Consider the following 22,081-nt stretch of genomic DNA (forward strand, 5'->3'; position numbering starts at 1 on the left):
ATACTGACGATCACTCGGTCACCATAGCCTCATCAGTGTGAACAAGTTGGCAGTTACATGGATGTGGCTGTTTGTGCTGCATGCCATACTTTACACCCCAAAATCATTTTACTTTCATTTATTTTATCAGTATCTTGGCTAGTAAAATATTTTATTTTACAACATAATTTTTAATTTCTTGCAATTATAGTGTGATTAAAATATTAACATATTTAATCGCGTAGCAATTTCTGTTGCAACATTTTATAAATATATTTTCAAATTAGATTTAAATTACCTAAAAATTAGATGTTATTTTAATGCATTTTATGTTTCCATTTAAAAATAATTTATTCGTGTTTTATTTTTTATAAAAGATATTAAAATCAATTAATTATATTTAATAATGTAAACAATGTACTTTTTATACGAGATTTTCCATAATTTTTATCACATTGGTTTAAAATTTGTAGAAAGTTCATTAATTTGACTGTGGAATTTTAGAAAGTGAAGGAGAAAATAGAAAAGGAATTGGTTGGTAATGAAAATTGTCAGTGGCTGGTAGAAAATAAGGAAATTTAATAATTATTAACTATCTATATAAAAAGTGATATGATTGCTAGACTTAATTTTTTTCTTTTTTTTAATGGATGGAGTAACAAAATTTAGCTATTCCTCATATCTACAGACTTCGTTAATATAAAGACTTGAAATTTGGTAAAATTACTTTTATGTGTAGGATATTAACATCAATTAATGTTTATTGTGAAAATAACTTTTTGATAGTGTGGAGAAATTCCCTGTGAAGTTATAACTTTATGCAGTTCATTGCTTTTTTTTAAATTAAACATGAAATATGATCTTATGCATTACAATTAATAGCAATGCAGTGATGATGATCCTGTATGGATCCTGTGATCTACTCTTATTGTTTGCAGATAGATGTGCTCCATGTAGATTAGAATTGCGACAGCTGTTAAATAGAAAACAAGAAATTCATAGTACTGTAGTTCGAAACAGAGAATGGGTTGAACATAAAACTTGGTTATGCCCTCCATTGCCACCACCAGGTTGGCAGCTAAGGGGTGCCCTTGTTGCTCATTTGCATGAACATAAAGGAGCTGTTAACAGGTAATATATTATTTATTATTCACTCATATGATATTTTCACATATTGAATGTATATTCAATAATTTAACAAACATAAAGTATAAACAAACAACCAATATTTTAAACAAAAATAGCTGGTTTATTTAAAATTAAATTCTTTTTTATTATTATATTCTAATTATTTAATCCCTGTAATTCATACAAGTGAAATTAAGTAACTCAGATTTATCTTATTCTTGGCTTACCTATAAAAACAGAGTTTATTAACTGGGTTAACTGTGAATCTGCAACATACAACGAATGCTATTTTTTAATAATTATAAGCAAAAAAAAATCTGTAACCCTTCTTTAATAAAAATTCTTGTATAAATTTAAATAGTTGATTGGTTTCAGTACATGGGAATTTTTTTTGGCTGTTTTAGAAATTAAGTCTAAATACTACAATACTTGCATGAGCTCAATGAAAATATTAGAAGTCTGTTCAAAAAGTATTCTTTCTTTTTTTTTTGATTATCAGCTAGAATCAATAAAACAGTGCTTTAGTTAACCTACTAGCACGTGTGCGTAAGGCTAAAAAAAAACCTTAACAATAGAATATGTTGAAATCTGCAATTTTCATATCATATTAAATGCTTGTCATATTGCACACATCCATAGTGATGTACTAGCACCTGAGCCTTTCATCTAAAAAATCTTGGGTTCAAATCCGTTGGCTTTTGTTCACACATTAAAAAAAATCAATTTTTTATTACTTTGTTCTAGCTTTTAGTTTATGTGGTGAAATAATTGTAAAAAAAAAAAAAAAACAATGAATATGTTAATGACATATCATCATAAACGATATCATTATATTAGGTTTTGCCAAAATCTTCCAAAGATGAAATAAGATTTTTTAGGCATCTAGCAACAATCCATTGGAGTTTACACAAACAGAAGAATGATATAATTGTTTCACAAACAGTCACATTTGATAAAACCTGATCATTGTCCTGGTAAATCATTAACATAATGAAATGTTTATATTATGGGAAGTCAAAATTAAATTGTGAAAGAGTGTCAATTGTCTATCCAATAAATTATTTTTAATATGATAATTTTAACAACAATTTGGGAATGTTCAGATTGGCTGATAACTCCCTATTCATTTCTTTTATCTAATCCTAAATTGTTCAATTAGATATATAATTAACCAGATTTGTCAAATATATTAATTTATAGTTATTCCCTGTAAATTTTGAGTATTCCTGAAACTTAAATTGTGCTCTAAGTGTAATGATGTGTACCTAAGAAGATATTATGAAAAACATATGAATACATGCTTTCTAAAAATAATACTTTTTAAAATGTGTTTAGAAGGTTAGTTTTAGTTAAGGTGGATTATACTTACATACGGATGAAGTAGAACCAAATTGGTGGGATATTTTCATTTTAATGACTCAAGGTCAAATGTTGAACAGATTTCTTGTTTCATCTTTTTTCTGCTGTTTTTGTGTTTGTTTTTTTAAAGATTTTTATTATTATTATTTAACATTTAATTTTTGCAATATAATTTCATGATATTTCCATTTAAAGTGAATTTGTCTGTCTTTTCTATTTTTAAATTCTTTGGCGTTTCAGAATGCTTGCTATACCAGAGACAGCTGGTTTATTTGCTAGTTGTTCATCTGATGGTTGCATTAGATTATGGGATTGTGCAAAAATGGAAGGAAGAAATATTGCAAATAGATCATGTCAGGTTTATAATACACATGCAGGGCCACTTACAGGATTTACATTGTGTTTAAATAATCAGTCACTTGCTGCAGCAAACGATTCTGGCTCTATATTTCTTCTTAGGTAAGTTATATTGTTATGACTGTTAATCGGACTTCAAAGAGGAGGAGGTTATAAATAACTGCATATGTTTTGTTTGTTTTTTTATTTCTGTTCACAGATTACTCAAGAATGGCTTGACCAGTTTTGGTCAAGCCATTCTTTTTGTATTCAGTTTTGGTAATGTTTTGGGATGGTACGAGCCAGTATTGGTAACTTTTACAAGACATTTTGAATGAAAATCTTTATATTTCACTTTTAATGACTTTTTTGTAATATGTCAGAACTGGGTCTATGCTAGGCAATACTGGCCTCATTTTTCCAAAACATTTAAAGTTATTAATATTCAGTTTTAAATATTATGATTTATCAAAAGAAAATTATTAGATTCAGTGTAATAGACAGTTAAATGATTAATGCTTGAGCACATGTACTAACTCTCTGTAGCATACTATTGAGAGGTTCTATCTAGATCACCTAAAATTACTTTTTTTTTTTTAATTTACCATTCTCAAGAAAGTTATTTTTAATGATCTCATAATTATAAGATATACCCTTAATTGTAAATAGTGACAAAGTCTAAAAATTGAAGATTTGTTATTATCAGAATATTGCAGTATATAGATTTTGTACTACAACTGTTTTTTAATCCATAATCTTTGTGTTATTTTACAGGATGGAAACAAGCAGTAATAAAATGTCACTTTTAAGCAGCTGACAACTAGATCTTCAAGAAGGCGGCACTGCTGTAGATATTGCTTATTTTAATTCTGGCTCAAATTCTGTTCTCGTTTATGCTACCATGTATGGTAATTTAATTGGCTGGGATCTTAGAAAACCTGGTGATGCATTCCGTCTTGATAATGATTTGAAACAAGGTTATTGTTAATTTTCATGTTCATTATAATTGTTAAGTTATAAAAAAACATTCACTATTTCATCTAATTTTGTAAATGTTAAATCTGAAAAGTAGATGAGTTGACTGACACATTCTTAAAAATTACTTATTTTAATATTTAAAAAGCATTACCAAAGTTTTTAGAAGTAACTAACCAAGATATTCATGTATGTTACTTTTTATGATTTTATTGTTTTGTGATTAATTGAAGACATTTCTGTTGTTGGAACACAAACAAGTAAGTACAATTTATAAAAATGTTTTGAATTAAGCTCAAATTGTTTGACAGAATATGCTGATAAGTTCAAGCTTATATGTTGGTGAGTTGTTGATGTGGATTAGTGATAATGAAAGTTGATGCTGTAGAATCCATGTTGAGTAAAAATTGGTGTCTATAAGAGCAGTAAAACTTGTTGAAATTCAAATGTTTGTATCTGCATATATTAACTATTTTAATAGATAAATAAAAATAAATCAACTAAAAAGTTGATTTTTTAAATAAAATCATATTTTTCTAATTCTAAACATGTGTCAAACATCGGTTAATTTTTTAAATAATTTTTTTGTGTTTTTTTTAATAGGAAAGTTCAGTTCTCTTATCACTTAGATAAATTCTTTGTTTAGTTATAGCGTGGCAATATTTTCAAAGACATTGAATATTGTCTACTGCATTAAGTCACTTACTGATCTCCAGAAGTTACCATATGGTAAAAGATGTGAAGAGAGTGATGGCCAGAGAGGTAGCTCTTGAAATGAGCCAATTCCCAAAAGTTTCTTGCAGAACACTGTGAAAGAAAGAGCAGTTAGCACAGTCTTTGTTTTCATTAAATTGTATGATTTTATTTTGGATCAATATTAATTTGTATGTAAAGAGGTCTTCAAAAAGGAAAAATTAAGCAGGTAGTCCTTTTTTCAAACAATTTCTCTTATACCCAAAATCTTCTGTATAAGAGAAGCCACATACATCGGTATAGAATATTTTCATTAAATATTTCAACTCTATAAACACTTTTTGTATACCATTCATGTAAACTATTCTTTTTAAGTTTCTACTGATTTCAAATCTTAAATAGTGTCAGTCTCTATTGAAAATTTATATTTTTTCTGGTAGCTTTTTGTACAGATTCTTATGTCAATTTTCTAAGTGATTTTATTACATTGCAAATATATCTTATTAGAAATATTCAGTATCTGCTCTCAGACAAAATTCTGTATCAACAAAATTCTTACTGAGTTTGTAACAAAATCAGTATTCCATAATTTTACTGATTAAGTTACAATCAGTTACTATTTTTTCTACTTTGTCTCATTTATTTATAGTTCATTTTTTCACATGACATACAGATTCATAAAAAACATACAAATTTTGTTTCACCTCAGTACTAACAATAATAATGTTAAGAAAATCAGCTATGATCTATAAGTAGTGAATACACTGTTTAACAGATAGACTACATCAGATAAATCTTTTTATCATAGTATACAATGAATTTTATAAGTAGTAGAAGTCATAATTCACAGTTTTTGCTATCCAGATCCCAGTCCTATCTAAATAAAGAAACCTGCCTCAACATTTTTCCTCAAGAGAAACTGTGGTAAAACCTTGTTAGAGTAGAATTGCAAAATGATACAATTAATTCTTATATATAAAGCTGAAAGTTTGTTTGTTCTCGTATCACGTAAGAACCAACCCACAGATTCTAAAAAGCTTAAATACTTTAATTTTTATTTATTAGTATTATTCTCACAAATATTTATCAGTATTATTTTATCAAACTTTCTCACAGGGGAAAGCTAAGTTTTCCCCTGCAGGATAATGAATCCTGCAGGGGTCCATGGGGTGGAGCCCTCTGACTAGACAAAAATGGCAAGAGAAGTGAACCCTGCAGGAGCTCTGTGGCCTAGCATGTCTCTGGATCAACTCTGGGGGTTCACCTGGGCCTCAGGGGTCCAGGGGGTAGAGCCCCTGGCAAGACTACCTGGTTGGAGCTCGCTTCACTCACCCGACTGGCTAGATATAAAATAAAATATAGTTGTGATTAAAATCCATATTAACTATTTAAGATATAAATTAAATGGTATTAAGGTGTTATGGTATGATTAAGGTATGTTAAGGTATGGTATTAAATGGTATTATAAATTAAATGGTATTAATATAGTAAACATAAATAACTACAGAATAATTCTTGATTCAAAAAGCATCAATAAAAATTGTTTTATTTTATGTACTTTGATTTAATTGTTTTATGTATAAAACTAGACCTATTATTTTTTATTAGAATTGTTGAAAAAGAATCATTGACAGAAGATATTTTTTTCTGTAAAAAATTATCTGTAAATTTTATTTTAAATAGACTTGACTGAATGTATGTAGCAAATATTTTTAATATACAGAAGTTCACACGGTTGGTGAACTTGAAATCTAAAAAATAAGTTATGAAATTCATCAATAGGGAATCATTTTTCATAAAGAAATTCATTTTAAATATTTTACTACAGTTTTTTTTTTATCGCAAAAAAGGACATCTGGAACAATTTATAAACATTTCATTTCCTGCCTTAAACCTGATACCCATTTTCTTACCTTTGATTAACTCATAATCACTTTACCACATAATGCCTCTCTTATTTAACTATGAATTTCTACAATTAAACTTTTCTTGCATTTATAAACTAAATCTTACACAAAATTTCGTACAAGATGGGATTTTATATTTTTCAAATATATTTAAGGGAAAAAAACAATTATAAAATATATATCTGTTATCACAAAACTTGACTAGCATAGCTATTACAGTAAGGACTTACCTGGGAATTCGTCTGTATGACTGCTGTATTCTTGACATTCTTTACTTTCTTGATGGCTATTATATTTTAAATGGAAAATGAGATGAATGAAATGATACGTGAATAAAATTCTGATACTTGCTAGGAATGGAACCTGAAATCAGTTTATCTAGAACCTTATTGGCTTTAAAATTAAATCATATTGATCAAAGAAACTAGAAACTGTTTTACAAAATATGAAAAAATGAGAAGCCCAACTATAATTTGAACCCAAAATCTTATAAGGCAGAATTATCACCACTTATTCATTGATGTCAGCTTTAATATTTTTAATAATTTGCAAGTAGAAAAATACTATTATTATACATGTATTTGTGTATTTATTGAATTTTGTAACTCAACTAAAATTAGTCTACGTGAACCAATTTTAGTTTTAGTAGTTTAGTAAGTCTATTTTATTTTTTGGATTTACTTTTTTATTAAGTTTATGATGTAGAAAGTTAATATTCTCTTTCAGAAGTGATTATTGTTTGTTAATTGCTACTGTTTGATGTCTCTTTGAATAAAATAAAATTTTCACACCACAGTTCAGTACTTGTTAGTAAATTAAATGGAATTGTTATTTATGAACGAAAGTGTTTCAGTATTAGGAAATTAAACATGAGAATTTTAGTAAATTACTCTGTGTAACCTGTATAGACTGTAAATAGCCTTTATTTATTTGATCATTTATTATTTTTTTTTTTTTAGTAATTCTGTAATTCCTATTTTGTATGTTTAATTGCTCAATGACACAGTAATATTCATAATTATTTTCTCAGCAATCCTAGTATCATTAATTCTGAATCTGTGAAATCTTTTACTATATTAACTTTCTGTTAACTATAGTATATTGTATTAATATGATATAATAATAGTAAGACAATGGAGTTTGTGTGATGTTATTTTAAAATTCACAGAAGTATATGAAAATTATTTATAAACAGTTTAAAAGTACATTTTTTATAGCACAGTAAGTATGTAAAAATTATATTGTTTCTTTTTTAGAAAAATAATCTGTTTGATATTTTTCTTCATTGTTGTATTGTTTTCCCTGATATTTATGTCTTTTCTCATTTACTTTCAGGAGTTATTACTGCAATGTGTATTGATTCAAGGCAGTGTAGCTTATCTTTAGGTACTAGTAGCGGTTATATTACATGTTGGGATCTTCGTTTTCAGTTACCAGTAGCAACTATGGCTCACCCACAATGTATGTATTTTTTTCTTCTTATTAGTCATTTGATTATTCTATGCACTTCTTCATTTTTTTCTATGCTAATGTTTTAATTTCAATGTATTTTGTTGCATGTAACCTTACCCTGTTGAAGATAGGTTATACTCACATTACGTGAGATTTCTCATAGAAAGGAATACGTTATTTTTGTTGTTTTTCATTATCTATCTGCATCCTTTTATGACTAATATTTGAAAATTATCTGAGATGCGAGGTGCAAGTGGTACTAGCAAGAGTTGTTGCCTCTGAGTATAATAATAATGTTTATTATAAAGCTAGTCCTGTAGTAGAGTGAAAATCTTGCTAGTAGGCCTTAATATTAGCTGAAGTTTGGAGGTCTTGGCCTTTTGATTTGCAGCAGTTTATTTGGCTTACTGAAAAAGGCAATGAGAACTGTTTCATAGTTTTAGTAAAATGTTTCAGCCTGGCATAGGATGTTATTTTTTGCAGTGGCTCTAAACATAAGCTATAGTGGCTATAAACCATTCTCATAAATTATTTATTTATTTTTATTTATATTTCACATCAAATTACCCACATCATTAGATTAATGTATGCATTTTTACTTTTGTCTGTCCTTTACAGTTTTTACTTCCTTCCATTACTAAATTAACGAACTCAGTATATTTACCAGTGGTCTTTTCTTTGATTTATTTTAAAACATCATTTCAGACTTTTTAACCCAATTAATTTTCATCATTCTTGTATAACATTACACTCCAAAACTACTATTTTTTGCTTTCTAGCATTCCTTTATCTGCTTATTGCCTCTGTAAAGCATTATATTCCATTCAGATATTAAATATTTTTAAATTTATATTTTACAACATCAGATTTCATTTCTCCATACAGTCTCTACTTCTGTGTTCTAACTATCATTTATGAGTCAAAAATAAAAAATATTTAAGATTTTCATTTGAATAGTAAACCATTCCTGAGGTGGTAAAATAGAGTTCAACACACACAATTCACATTTATGTACATATAAAACAATTTAACTTAGATTTTAACAGTTTTGAATTCAGGGGACCTCTTTTGTATGTTGTAAAAACCAAGAAAATAAACTTAAAAAATTGCAACTTATTTAAATATATAAACATCTTATTTTTAGAAGTAAATGAATTTGAATTCATTATTTTGAGAAATTAATGAAAAGAAATAGTGATGTCATAATTTATAAAACTGAATATAGAATATTTTTTGTTACAGCGCTTAGAGTAAGAAGGTTAGTTACTCATCCTACTGAACCATCATGGTTAATATCATCAGTACAAGGTAATAATGAAATAGGAATGTGGAATATTGAAAGCGGTTCAAGACAGTTAGTGCTATGGCCGAGCAATGCACCACCACTTTCTAATACTCAGGTATGAAATTTAATTATTACTTTTTTCTGATTTGTTATATATATAAGATTCAGATAAAGATAAAAAATTTATTGAAACTTTTTATTTTAAGACATCTGTCCATTGTACAATTAAATTTTTCTTTCAATTGTACCAAGATTTCGCTATCAGATTCAACTTGAGATGAAGTCTCAGAATTTTTACAAGCTCCATTGAATATGTTTTTCCTCATTGACGACTAAATTTTTGCTATCTTTTGGCAGAATATGTTTTCCGTTGCTATTATTTACATTTTGCAGGTGATTCCCCAATACTCAATAGACTCTCATTGAGCCTGTCTAATGCATAATTCATTTCATCATAAAAAGCTTCTTCACCATCATCTGCAGCTTCTTCTTCTGAAGCTTTATTTCTAATTGAGGCAAGTTTTTCCTACACTTATCATAAATCTTCCAATCACTTTCTAAATTTGAATTTTTTTCTGTCATTCTTGGCAACACTTTTCTTAAATTCATAATAACATTATTATGACCTACTTGAAATAGATTGCATTTATTATTGTAAAAAGAACCTAACATTAAGAAAAAACTAAGTAACTATACCAATGCTTAGCAATCAGTAAACGAACACTGAATATCTTGACTTCAGGGCAGGCATATTTATACAGTGCTCATGCTTTCTTACATCATGTTATTCCACAAATAAATCACATATTTTAGATCATATTTAATATTGTTTACACTAAAACAACGGACACAGACTATGACTAAACTGATGTTATAGTAAGCTTCAATACTTTTTGTCTTTAGATTTATATTAATTACACTGAGTCATCGCATTACATAATCATTGGTCATTTGATTGAGTTGAGTTTATTATTACTAGACAAAACAAATGAGCAACATATTGCTTCATTATTTTTAGTTTCTCTTTATATGATTTTGCAAGTTCAGCCAACAAAAATTTAAGTATTTGCCACCTCAAAACCTGACAAAAAAGGTTTTTTTGTTTAAACATTGATACACATTTTACTTTTTCCCCTTAATCCCAATGCAGTCCCAGTTTCAAATTTGCACAGCTGTTTTATAATATAATGATGAATAAAATATATTTTTCTTAAAAAAAAATGGAAGACCTGATTTTTCTGAATTCAAGGACAAAAGTCAAAGGCCGATGACCTCAAATTCATCATTTGATCATGAAATAAGTCCAAGTTTATCATTCTACTATTATTTTTTTTTTTGTTATAGATGAGTCTGAGAAATGCCATTTACGCACCCCCATAAATTGGGGAGTGTCAGACTCGCACAGGTTCGGCTAGATGTTATTAAGAACCTATGTGTACCCGCATGCTACTGACTAAAATTCCTATCTCACTGTTTCTCCTCCTCCGGGATCGGTCCTGCAGTCAAACGTACAACGGCTCCACAGCGGGCTGTCCTTCACCCCTTCACTTTCTTCGCCTCGGTCTCAGGTCTTTTGTATGCAACTCTGATTCCTTGATGGGTGATCTTCAGACCTCTTACTGATCTGGGTCCTAAATCAGGCTCTATCCGATTCTCTAGCTTCTCTTGCTTTAGTTTTCAGGATACTTGTTGCTAGGTGTACTACCTTGTCCCATTCCGCTCTTCCTACCAACATGTGTGGAACTGTTTCTTCCGAAGAAAGTCAGCTTAACCCGACATCTTGTCTGACTACATCCCACCGCTGGCATTGGTAGATGGTGTGCTCAACAGTATCTTCAAGATCGCAGTACCTGCATAGAGGAGATGCTCTCCTGCCAAAGCGATGCAGGTAGACTTCAAACTCACCATGTCCAGAAAGGAGCTGCGTTATATAGAAACCTACCTCACCCAGTCCTCTCTGCACCTACCTATACATCTATTCTCAGAATTAATTTACGTGTCCATCTACCAGTAGATGAGGTGTTCCAGGCCTCCTGCCACTTGGCCTGAAGTAAGTCCTTAGCCTTGGTCTTTGTCATACCAAGATAAACCTGCTGGAGCATCAATGCTCACAGCCGGATTGGTGGAATGATGGAGATGACCTCAGTAGCATTTTGCGAAACCGTGCGGTATGTGGCCGCAATGTTCAATGCAACACATCTTTGAAGCGATGATATTTTATCTATATTCCTTTTCTTTTCAAGAGCTTCTACCACATGCAGGGACAGCATAAAATATGATTGAAGAAGCCACTGTCAGTATTATGCATCGTCTAGAGGCACAAGGACCTCTGTGGTTACGCATAAGCTTACCGAGATTATCAACAACTGTCTGAACATATGCCAAGGTCTGCTGAAAGTGGGCGTTGTAGTTTCAGCTCCTCTCCAACCACACGCCGAGGTACTTAACGCTTCCCGATGTGGGAATACCGGTCCCAGCAACATTAATTTGCATTTCTTGCAGTCTTCTTCTCCCAACCAACTCTACTACAGAGGTTTTATTAGGTACTAACTATAGACCAACAACTTCTCATTCTATCTTAATAAATAACAAAGTTCTGTTGACCTAACATTATTGCCGCAAGTCAAAATTTGCCATTTTCCAGTAGATTTGAAGGGCTCTGAAAACAAAATTGTTAATGAGATCTGAAATTCACTATTTTCTCAAACTCTATCAACAGTTAATTCAAACCAAATTTCATGAAAATCCTAGTCACTCGGGTTGTGAATGGCTTGACTTGACACAAAATGATTCTATTAATACATGCTAATATCCAGCTATTGTCATAATTTTTTCCATATTCAGTACATACAGAAAAACTAAGCTATTTATAGTAATGTATTTCAGGGAATATAGCTCGCATACAAAAGAATCATAAGAAATTAAACTTTTGTTGTCAATTCAAAACGTACATTGCAGATTGTAGTTTGTAAAACTAAAATTAGCAAATAAAATTCTACAAGTCTGATAAATAATATTAATATTAATGAAATTGTATATCTGAATAATTTGTGTTTTGATGTATTGTAATTTTAAAAATCATTAAATTTATTACAATAAATTTAAAAAAATATATATTGGCTATAAAATAATAAGAAAAAAATATTGTACACAGCAGATTTTCCAGGTTAGATGCAAAAATGGACAATATTACATTTGTTATTTGTGTCTTTATATATAATTTCAAATTTCTTGATTTTTTAATTTTGTTATTCAGTACATGATTACACATCCTACAAAACAGTTATACTTAACAAAATGAAAGCACACTACTGATGTATAGTATGCTCTTTATAAACATGTTCTCTTTAAAGCATATATAAAAGATAGTTCTTCTTCATGTAAATCATTGATGAGTGACAACTTAATTCCCAGAATTTATCTGCAAAAAAACATAAGATTGAAACTGTTTTTAGTGACTTCTGTCACCTTCAAATTACAAATTCCTTGACATCTATACTCTACTTTACTGTGTTCCTGTCTCTGAAAGTGGGAATTCATTGCAGAATATTCTGATTTTTTGTTACATATCACTGGATATCAGAAAACAGAAAATCTTTGTCTTTTTAGCAAAGTCTAGTTATGAGAACAACCAGAAATCATAAGAAACTAAGGATGATATAATTCAGTAATTGATTTTTGGCCATTAACTTTCTTATTATCAGTCACAATTCCAATCTTTTGTTCAAGCAAAATTTCATAATTTTTCAGCATCATCAATGTTTTAATCTGCCATTAATCACATACTTAACTGTTTTTCAGATGTACCACGCTTGCTGCATTGTCTTCACATTTGTTTCCATAATTTTTTTTTTTTTTTTTTTGCTGTTCTCTTCTGGGATCATCAATCACATCTTCACATTCACACCATTTGCTTTTCTACTACTAAGGCCATTAGTGGCCTTTGCATCCACATCATTTCCAATTTCAATAGCTCCAATGTTTCAGTAGCAGTTCTTCTGTTGATTTTTCACCCAAAATTTGTTATCACAATGTTCTCAAATTCTATTGCTCATTTTTATACCAAAGTTTACACACAGATCTTTATAATTATTTTTTTGCAATAGACAATTAACAAATGGAGCTTGTAGCCTTGCATACACATTAATTAAAACATATACAAATTACTCATTTTATTCCAATCAAATCATCGCATAGGTAGTATTATACAGCTATTTCTGACATTAAATTGCAGAATCTTAAATTTATGCCTGTAGAGATATTTTCATTTTGTTCATTGTTATTTACGTACGTGTTATTTTTTTCATGTGTTTTTTGAATTCAATAAAATTTGTTTAATATCAGCCCATTTTTATTTTAAATGTTCATGGATTGAGTTAATTTAATTTTCAGCTTGTAATAAACAAATGAAGAGTTTACTTAAATCTGTATTGAGCATTTGTTGTTTTTATCTTTCATCTTTCTGATCAGAATCACTTAGTGGTTAAAACTCTTAATATTGATTGATTCTTCATATATCAATTATTCCCTCATTGACTACTTTTATGAATTTTGTTAACAGCTGAACGATCAAAGTATGTTTGCACTATATGCTGCAAATGTAGACAGAACTCCATTTTTATTATCAGGTGGAACAGATCACAGGGTTCGATATTGGGTTTTAGATTCACCTAATGAATCATACATGGCTATTCATGGTGGTAGTGATACTCCTGGACAAACATCATTCTCTTATAAGTAAGTACTTATGTTTAGTTCATTTGACTTTTAACTATAGATCAGTTATAATTTAAATTCTATTGTTATATATCAGATATTATCATAAATTTTTCAGATAAATATTTGTGTCCAATTTTTTGAATGAGATATTATGCGAATTGACCTCATATAAAAATTTGATTAGCCTGTGAAATAAACAAGTCATTTAAATATTAGATCCCTGATATCTGCCAAAACCATGATGAAGCATTTCATGGGTTTGGCAGATATCAGGGATCTAATATTTAAATGACTTGTTTATTTCACAGGCTAATCAAATTTTTGTTGTAGATGGTCTGTATTCAGTGTGACCAAGTACCAGCTAAATGGTAGAAAATGTTGAAAAAATCTGGGAAATTCAATTATGATCACATTTGCCTAATACAAATAAAATTAAAAATAGCATTTAGATCAGTTATAGAAGTGAGCAGAAACCCATTAAAAATGTTCAACATGCTTTGCATACTGCTAAGTTTATCCCCTGACTTTTGATAAAAAATTAAAAGTACTGATGTATGGACATGTGCCTTGACTCTTTTGACTAAACTGATTTTGATCCATCTTTCATCTTTAAGAGCAGTACACGAAAAGAGTAGTATTTATGGTTAAAATTCAAAAACTGAGATATAATCCATCCTTATCAAAACTAATGAGAGCTAGGCTAGCTCACAAAAGTTTAACAGAAAACATAATTTACTTTTGTTGATGTTAAATAAATTGTTTCCGCTCTCTTAATTATCTCTCTTAATCTCTCTTAATTAGGTGTGTCTGAATTTTATTGTAATGTGAGATACCCTTGAGAAAATCTGTTACAAAAAACTGGTTTAACTGCAGTTGGCTCTTTCATTGTGTTTTCTACATACCTACTCATATGTTTCTTAAAATAAGAAGTATTTGATCCACTGCAATATGTTACTCATTCCCTATCCTTTCCATTAGTCAAACCTAGCCCATAATGATTTTGTTTTGCTTCCAAAATTCAATTGAAACTGACAGATTGGTTTTGAAACAGTATTTTCTGATATTCAAAGGAAATTGAAGGTAAGTTTAATATTATTCAGGATCAACTTGCCAGGTGTTAAAAATGAATTGAATCACTGCCTGCATAATGAAGAAAATTATTTAGAAGTGGTAAATTTAAATAGGTTTAGCTAATTTTTTTTTCTCTTTGTAGGAGATTTCTTATAATCCTACCTTATTTTAATGTATTGTAGTTAATTTATTAATTATAATTAATAAATTAATATTTTATTAAGTTTTTACTAACTTTATTTTGAAATTAACTGATAATTAAAAAAATTTAGATAGTCTCTGTTTAGAAAATACCAATGCCAATGCCAGTCTCAAGTCTTAACATTATTTTGATTTTTACACTCTACATAAGTAACTTCTTTTGGTAGTTCTAATATTTATATTCTGAAATGTTGTACCGATTAATTTTTTTTGTGTTTATTTAATGTAGCAACATAATAAATAAATAACATGTGGAAATAAGAACCAAAAACATGTAAAAAAAATTATCCAGGTAATGTACAGAAAGAGTACATATGTTGGTATAAAAGTATATGTTGGTTTTTCTAACAATTTTATTGTTTAAAATGATTGGAGAAAAGTTATAAAAAATTTCTTTATTACTATGTTAGATGACATCCATAAATAAACCTTGGTGAATACTGAAAAAGCATGGATGAGAACACTGTTATTTAATGATGGGTTAATAAGAAAAACATATGGGAGCTGCAAGATAGATAAATAGGATTGTTAAAAAATTAAACATTATAAAACCCCAAGCTACCAAGGCCATGTTGCCTTACTCACATGGATGAAAGAATCCTTCCAGCAAAGACGAAAACTGAAACTGGCAACATGACCGACTACTATATTCATATAGGGAGCTTCATCAAATTCAATCCCATTAAAAACTAACAACATCAAAAGCAGTACACAATTTTGGATATTTAAAATCCTTCCTTAGGAAATAACAGATCATTTGAGAAAATTGCATTGAAATCTTAAAAATTTGTTCGGAAGTTACAGTTGAACAAAGAACATAGTTTTGAGTCAAAAAATGTTTACCCATCCCAGTAGTTGGTAGTATGGGGGGTAATGAGAAGATGGGCAATGTAAATAGATGTAGAGAAATATGAAATTGTTCTGTTGACAAGTTTGGAATAGAATGAAAATACGAGACAGAGTACAAAAATTTTAGTTGCTCCGTGAAAAATGAAATATTACTTTCATTCTTGCATCTTCTATCTTTTACTTTGTTATTAAGAAAGAAATTACGTGTCTTTATCATCTAATGAGATAATTTATTTGAGCTTTTAATAATATAAATTAATGTGTCGTGGTATAAAATTGAGGAATTTTGGAAAATTCTAATAGTAAATGAATAAAGAAAGAATTTATGGTTAAAATGTTACAGAAATCAATTGATAATTAAATGTACAAGGTATAAGTAAGGGTCATATGGTTTATCATATTAAAAAAAATCTGATATGGACACCACATAACTTCCTTTATGGCTTATTAAATTATATATACACGTTTTTAAAAGTACATAAAATTTTATTTCACTAATAACTTCTGATTTATTTTCATTTTTTTTTTTTATTGAATTATTTATTGTAAACATCTTTTTACAATCGGAGGTTAATAATTATTAATAAATCATATATTTAAATTTTAAAAAAAAGAAAATTAAGTCTGATTTGAACCGATGTGCCTTCCCCTTGTAAGATCAAAATATTTCATTAATTAAAATTTTATTTACCTATAATTCTGGAACCAATGAAAATACATATGTACATATAGACGTCACGCCGAAACTAATCAAAATGGATTCTGGGATGGTCAAAATGGATATTTCCATTAAAATCTGAAAACCAAAATTTTTCACAATTATAATACTTCCTTGTACTTTGTACAAGGAAATACTAAAATTAAGCTTCTTTTTATCCTGTGACATAAAAATCCACCACAGAAGATGTAAAGTCTGCTCTGTAAAGGGGTGAAAAAAGTACTTGACTAATTATTAATTTTTCTGAGCAGTGGTTGAACATATTGCAAATGAGATCAATTCCTTATACCTGTATTCCCTGTCACCAGTTCCAAATGTTGACATGAGGCACATATTATTTTTTAAAGCACTTTTTCTGTAACTGTTGTCTGATACTTATTAAAATCCATGAAAAGGATATATTTTTGGTAAACATAAGTAATGCCACTACATAAATTATTTTGATTCAAAAATGACAAAAAAATCCATATCTCATATCACCTCCATCCCAATATTAATGTGGGAAACATTTATAAAAGTAACAAGCCCTGCTTTACTCTGTATGAACTTCATCCACTAGTTTGGCTTGTTGTACAACATCAAAATAGGAAAAAGAGTTCTTGAACAGTTCTACAGGCATCTGCCTTTGAAAATTAAGCAGTCAGCTTCCCTGAGCTGTAACATTGCAGTCAGCATAATACATATAGGACCAGGGCAGCAGCTGACCCAATTTCCATGGTATTCATCCTAAAAAAAGAGAATGAAGGAAGGGGGGCAGCCAACTCGATTATTACCTCAGAGCATGGTAATGTAGTGCCTTGTCCGGGCAATTACTGATTACTGCCTTAAAATAACTGATAAAGATATAAATTTACTAGTTTTCAACATGAAAGAAAAAAGCCGGCTTGAAATAATTATATATTAAAAGCCAGTTGTTAATGGAAAATATTAATTTTTACCATATTGAACACGGGTGACATTTCTTTTCTGTATTATTCTTGAGAGTTAAAATTTATTTGAAGAAAATGTTTTGGAATTATGGAAAAGTACCTGTAAAAATACACTATTTAATTGTATTCACGACATTCCATAACTTTATTAATAGTTATATAAAATATTAATTATTAGGGTCGTTCGGTAATTAACAAGAGAAATTGATGTAGAGAAATAATGATTTATTCTGTGACAGTGAAATTTACACTACTTTTCAAATGGTCTCCAACAACATTTAGACAATTGTCCCACCGTTCTGTGAGCTTTCTGATTCCTGCAGCATAGAAGTCTTTACCTTGCTGTTAAAACCATTCGTGTACCGCTTTTTTAATTGCTTCATTGTCATCAGACTTCTTGCCACATAAAAAGTCGTTGAGCAGGCCGAACAAATGAAAATCAAAGGGACGAGGTCTGGGCTGTAAGAAGGATGTGGCAACACTTTCCAACCCAACTTCTCGAACATTTCTCCTGTTCTCTGAGCAATATGGGCGCATGCATTGTCATGCAAGAGAATCACACCTTCTGAGAGAGCACCCTGACATTTTCGCCTTATTGCAGGTCTCACCTTATTGTTATAATAGTACTCTCTGTTCACAGTATGTTGTTCTTCTAAATAGTCACTAAATTGAGCCTTGCAAGTCCCAGAAGACCATCAACATCACTTTATCGGCTGACATGTGAGTTTTGAATTTTTTTTGGTGGGCGAATCCGGATGTTTCAACTTTGCTGTTTGGATTCAGGCTTGAAATTGTATCCACATTTCACCACAGGTTTTTATACGATCTAGAAAGTCTGCTTCTAGAACCTTCTGCTTCAAACCATTCTTTGAGCTCAAAGAAATCCAAGATGTCCAGATGTCTTTATGGGCTTGAGTCAACTCTCTTGGAACCCACCTCAAATGTTTTGTGATAATTCAGTACATCGTGAATGATTAAAGCACAATTCCAACACTAATATTACACAAACTAGCAGTTTGGGAATTTTTACTTGCTTGTCTTCATGGATAAGATCATATTTTTTTGCAATTTTGCAGCACAGTAGTCGAAACATTAGCCGGTCTTCCAGATTGATGGGAGATGTCACATTTGTTCTGGCCAAATTAAACTGTTCCACCCATTTTACTGTGATATAAACACTTTACACCATACTGTTTCAACATTCTTGAGTAAATTTCCACCGGTTTCACACCTTCTGATGGCAAACATCTTATCACCGAACATTGCTCTTCTGGTGTACATGTGTAGCTGACATTCTGAAATCAACAAAAGATATTAATTATGAACAGCTGATTAATGTGTTCCCAAAGTTGCCAACTTGACCCTCAAAAAGTTTCATTACCATTGAATGAATCATTTTTTTTCTACATAAATTTTTTTAATCGATTATTGAATGTTCCTCATATAAAAATATATTAAAAAAGAATTTTTTTTAAATGAACTGTCTTATAAACAACAGTACTATTATAGTCCACACTAAGTTACAAGAAATAGAAAAAGGATTGTGAAGGATAGAAGAATTCTCACAACAAAAGAAAAAACAAACTAATGATGAATGTTAGGAAATAACAGTCATTCTCATAAGCAAGAAATGTAGTTGTCTGTATAGTTCAGGCATTTTCTGTATGTGAAGTGATGATACTTAGTCTCAAACAGAAAGTCAAGATTGCCATCAATGAGATGAAAATTTTTTTCTCTGGTGCTTAAAATTTAAAAAAAAATTTCTAATTGTTCGTTTTAATATGGTAACTATTTAAAAATAATAATGGCTACTTTGGCTTTCTGTAGACAAGAAAAAATTTTGTCAACTGTTTTCATAAGAATATGTATGTAGTTTCATAATTTTAATTAACAATGAGGTTAGAAAGGAGATGTGTAGGAAAAAATTTCCATTAATATTGATGGCAATCTTGACTTTCTATTTGAGACTAAGTATCATGTCTTATGTATCATGTTATTAACTATCTTATAAACAACAGTACTATTATAGTCCATACTCAGTTACATGATTTCAGTCAACAAAAAGATAGAAAAGAATTGTGAAGGATAGAAGAATTCTCACTACAAAAGAAAAAACAAACTAATGATGAATGTTAGGAAATAACAGTCACTTTTCATAAGCAAGAAATGTAGTTCAGGCATTTTCTCTGGTGTGATCGACAGGTACTTAATAACATGTCTTATTAATTTTGTATCTCTAGCGCGCTTTCCTTTTTTACAACCACAAATAGTGGAGTTTCTGGTTTGTCTAGTCTAAGTGTGCGAATAACTGTTACATTATACAGCGTAGAGAGGTTTCTTTCAACTGATTAACTAGCAGAATACTTGTAAACCAATTGTCCATCGTTAAGTTCCTGTTTGATTCGTGAAAGGATGTTGTTAATTTTTTCACAAATTGCTCGCTAATAGGTATTCCTCTTTGAGTGGAGTGTTTACCTAAATAGGATTCAGCAATTAGCATATATTTAGACCCAACATCACATATCATAATTATCTTAAGCCCATATTTTGCGGGTTTCTTGGAGTTGTACATCTTGAAGGGACTTTTTTTTATAAAAGATCACTTTTTGCAAGGCCAGACATTTCTGTTGCATTTAAGTCATTGTCTTTGTGAATGGCACTAAAAATGATAAAGCCTAATAATATTACCTTAATTTCAAGAGAGTTAGACCAACTGAGAATTGCAGAGAGCTTTAGTTGCTCGGTTTATTTAATGTTTGGCATTGGTATGGGTTGTAGGTTTTATAATTTATAATGCCTTGAAACTTATGCAAATGAAGTGATTGCAAAGTTAGAAACTATAAAATTAAGTATTACCTTTTGGACATTGGCCCTTCCTTGCCACAGCTCTTGTAGTATTGGAAGGAGGTTCTTTCATCCAGGAATACATGTTTTCATCTTTTATAATCCGAGGAACACATGTGCCATTTGCTGAAGTGGAGTGCTAGTCGAAACAGAAGTATCAACAGAAGCAGGGGCAGCTGCAGGAACTGAGGAACTGCTTACAGCTCAGGCATTAGCAAGACCAGGAACAGATGCAATAGAATCAGTACGATCAGGGACTTGAGATGATGTATTCTGTGGTCCAGATTCTTCGTGGGTTTCTAGGTTTTCCTTTAAATTTAAGAATCCTTGATACTTTACTCTTTTTCTTAGGGCAAATTTCATACTCATCGAAGAAATTTCTTCACATGATGACTTGTAATCATCAGTATCAGAAGAAGCAAAAATGCCATCCTCTTCCTTACTACCACTACCATGATCAATATCACTTTCATCATAAAAAATTATTTTTTCTATTGCAGATGAGTGTAATTTTATTGTAAAAGACAGATTCTTTACAAAAAACCTGATATTATTTTACGTTTTTGAAAATAAAAATAATGCCAATTTGAAATTCTGAAAACTGTTAAAAATTTTTGCACTATTAACATTTTACACTTAAAACTATTAAAAAAGCCAGAAAAAACTGTACATAAAACAAATAATATTTGTTGCATAAAAGTTACATTACTGGTATGTTGTAAAACTCACAAAATACTGAAAAAGGTACATTAATGGTATTCCGTTGTGAAAAACACAAAACAGGGTTGCTGTGAGCAAATAAAAACTTAACTGAGCAAATATAACTGTTCTTACAATGCACTAACCTAGGTAGGGTAGGGAGTGAAAAAAAACAGAAACACAAACTCTGTTATTAAAATATGATTTGGCTTAGAAAAATCACAACGGCTTAACATTCTAGGATTAATGATATCATAGATTGTTAAAATTGAATTACTAAAACAGGAAATTTTGTGTGTGTAATTTCCATAACCCTACAGGTTTTCTTCAAGTAAATTATAATGAAAGAAAAGAAAAAAAAAAGAACTTTATATTCTATAACAATTACTATTGCAAATTTCATTCTATAATATTATAATTTTACCTTTAGGTCAAGACTTGTAGATGGAACCAACATAGTTCAAGAAGTACAATCGAGAGTTGGTTCTAGTCGTAGCAGAGGAAATAGTGAGGAACTGCCAAGAGCAGGACCTGACCCACCACCTACTGGACACCATGATACCATTTCTGATATAGCACTTTGTCATGCATCCCAGTGTTTTCTATTAACTGGATCACGTGATGGTGTTATAAAAGTGTGGAAGTGAAGTGAGATTACTGTTTAATGGTCATAATATATCTTAAGTTAATTACTGCATAATATAAAAAAATATATAATTTATATATAAGTGCCTCTTGTCTTTCTTAACTGTTATAAAAATTGTAATAATTGTAAATGCTATAATTAAATATACGTCTACTAAGATCAAACCCAGCAACCTCCAACAGAAGTATTTTTCAGAAGGTGTAAAAACTCATAATCTTCTCTTCACAATTTAAAAAATATATATATTTATTATATAAAACGTTTATGTGTGTATATATATATATACACACA

The 22,081-nt window shown here is 29.9% G+C and overlaps 1 protein-coding gene and 1 pseudogene across 1 annotated transcript in view; both read left to right on the forward strand.

The window, feature by feature from the left end:
• The window catches only part of LOC142331671 (uncharacterized), a 66,317-nt gene extending 65,203 nt beyond the window's left edge, over positions 1-1,114 (forward strand). Inside the window, exon 3 of the mRNA XM_075377701.1 lies at positions 918-1,114. Coding sequence (XP_075233816.1) covers positions 918-1,114 — 197 coding nt within the window. The remainder of the gene's footprint in view (positions 1-917) is intronic.
• On the forward strand, positions 924-21,837 carry LOC142331273 (phosphoinositide 3-kinase regulatory subunit 4-like; annotated as a pseudogene).
• Positions 21,838-22,081: the final 244 nt, after the last annotated feature.

This window comes from Lycorma delicatula, chromosome 10 (assembly GCF_047948215.1).
Source record: "Lycorma delicatula isolate Av1 chromosome 10, ASM4794821v1, whole genome shotgun sequence".
Lineage (NCBI taxonomy): Eukaryota > Metazoa > Arthropoda > Insecta > Hemiptera > Fulgoridae > Lycorma > Lycorma delicatula.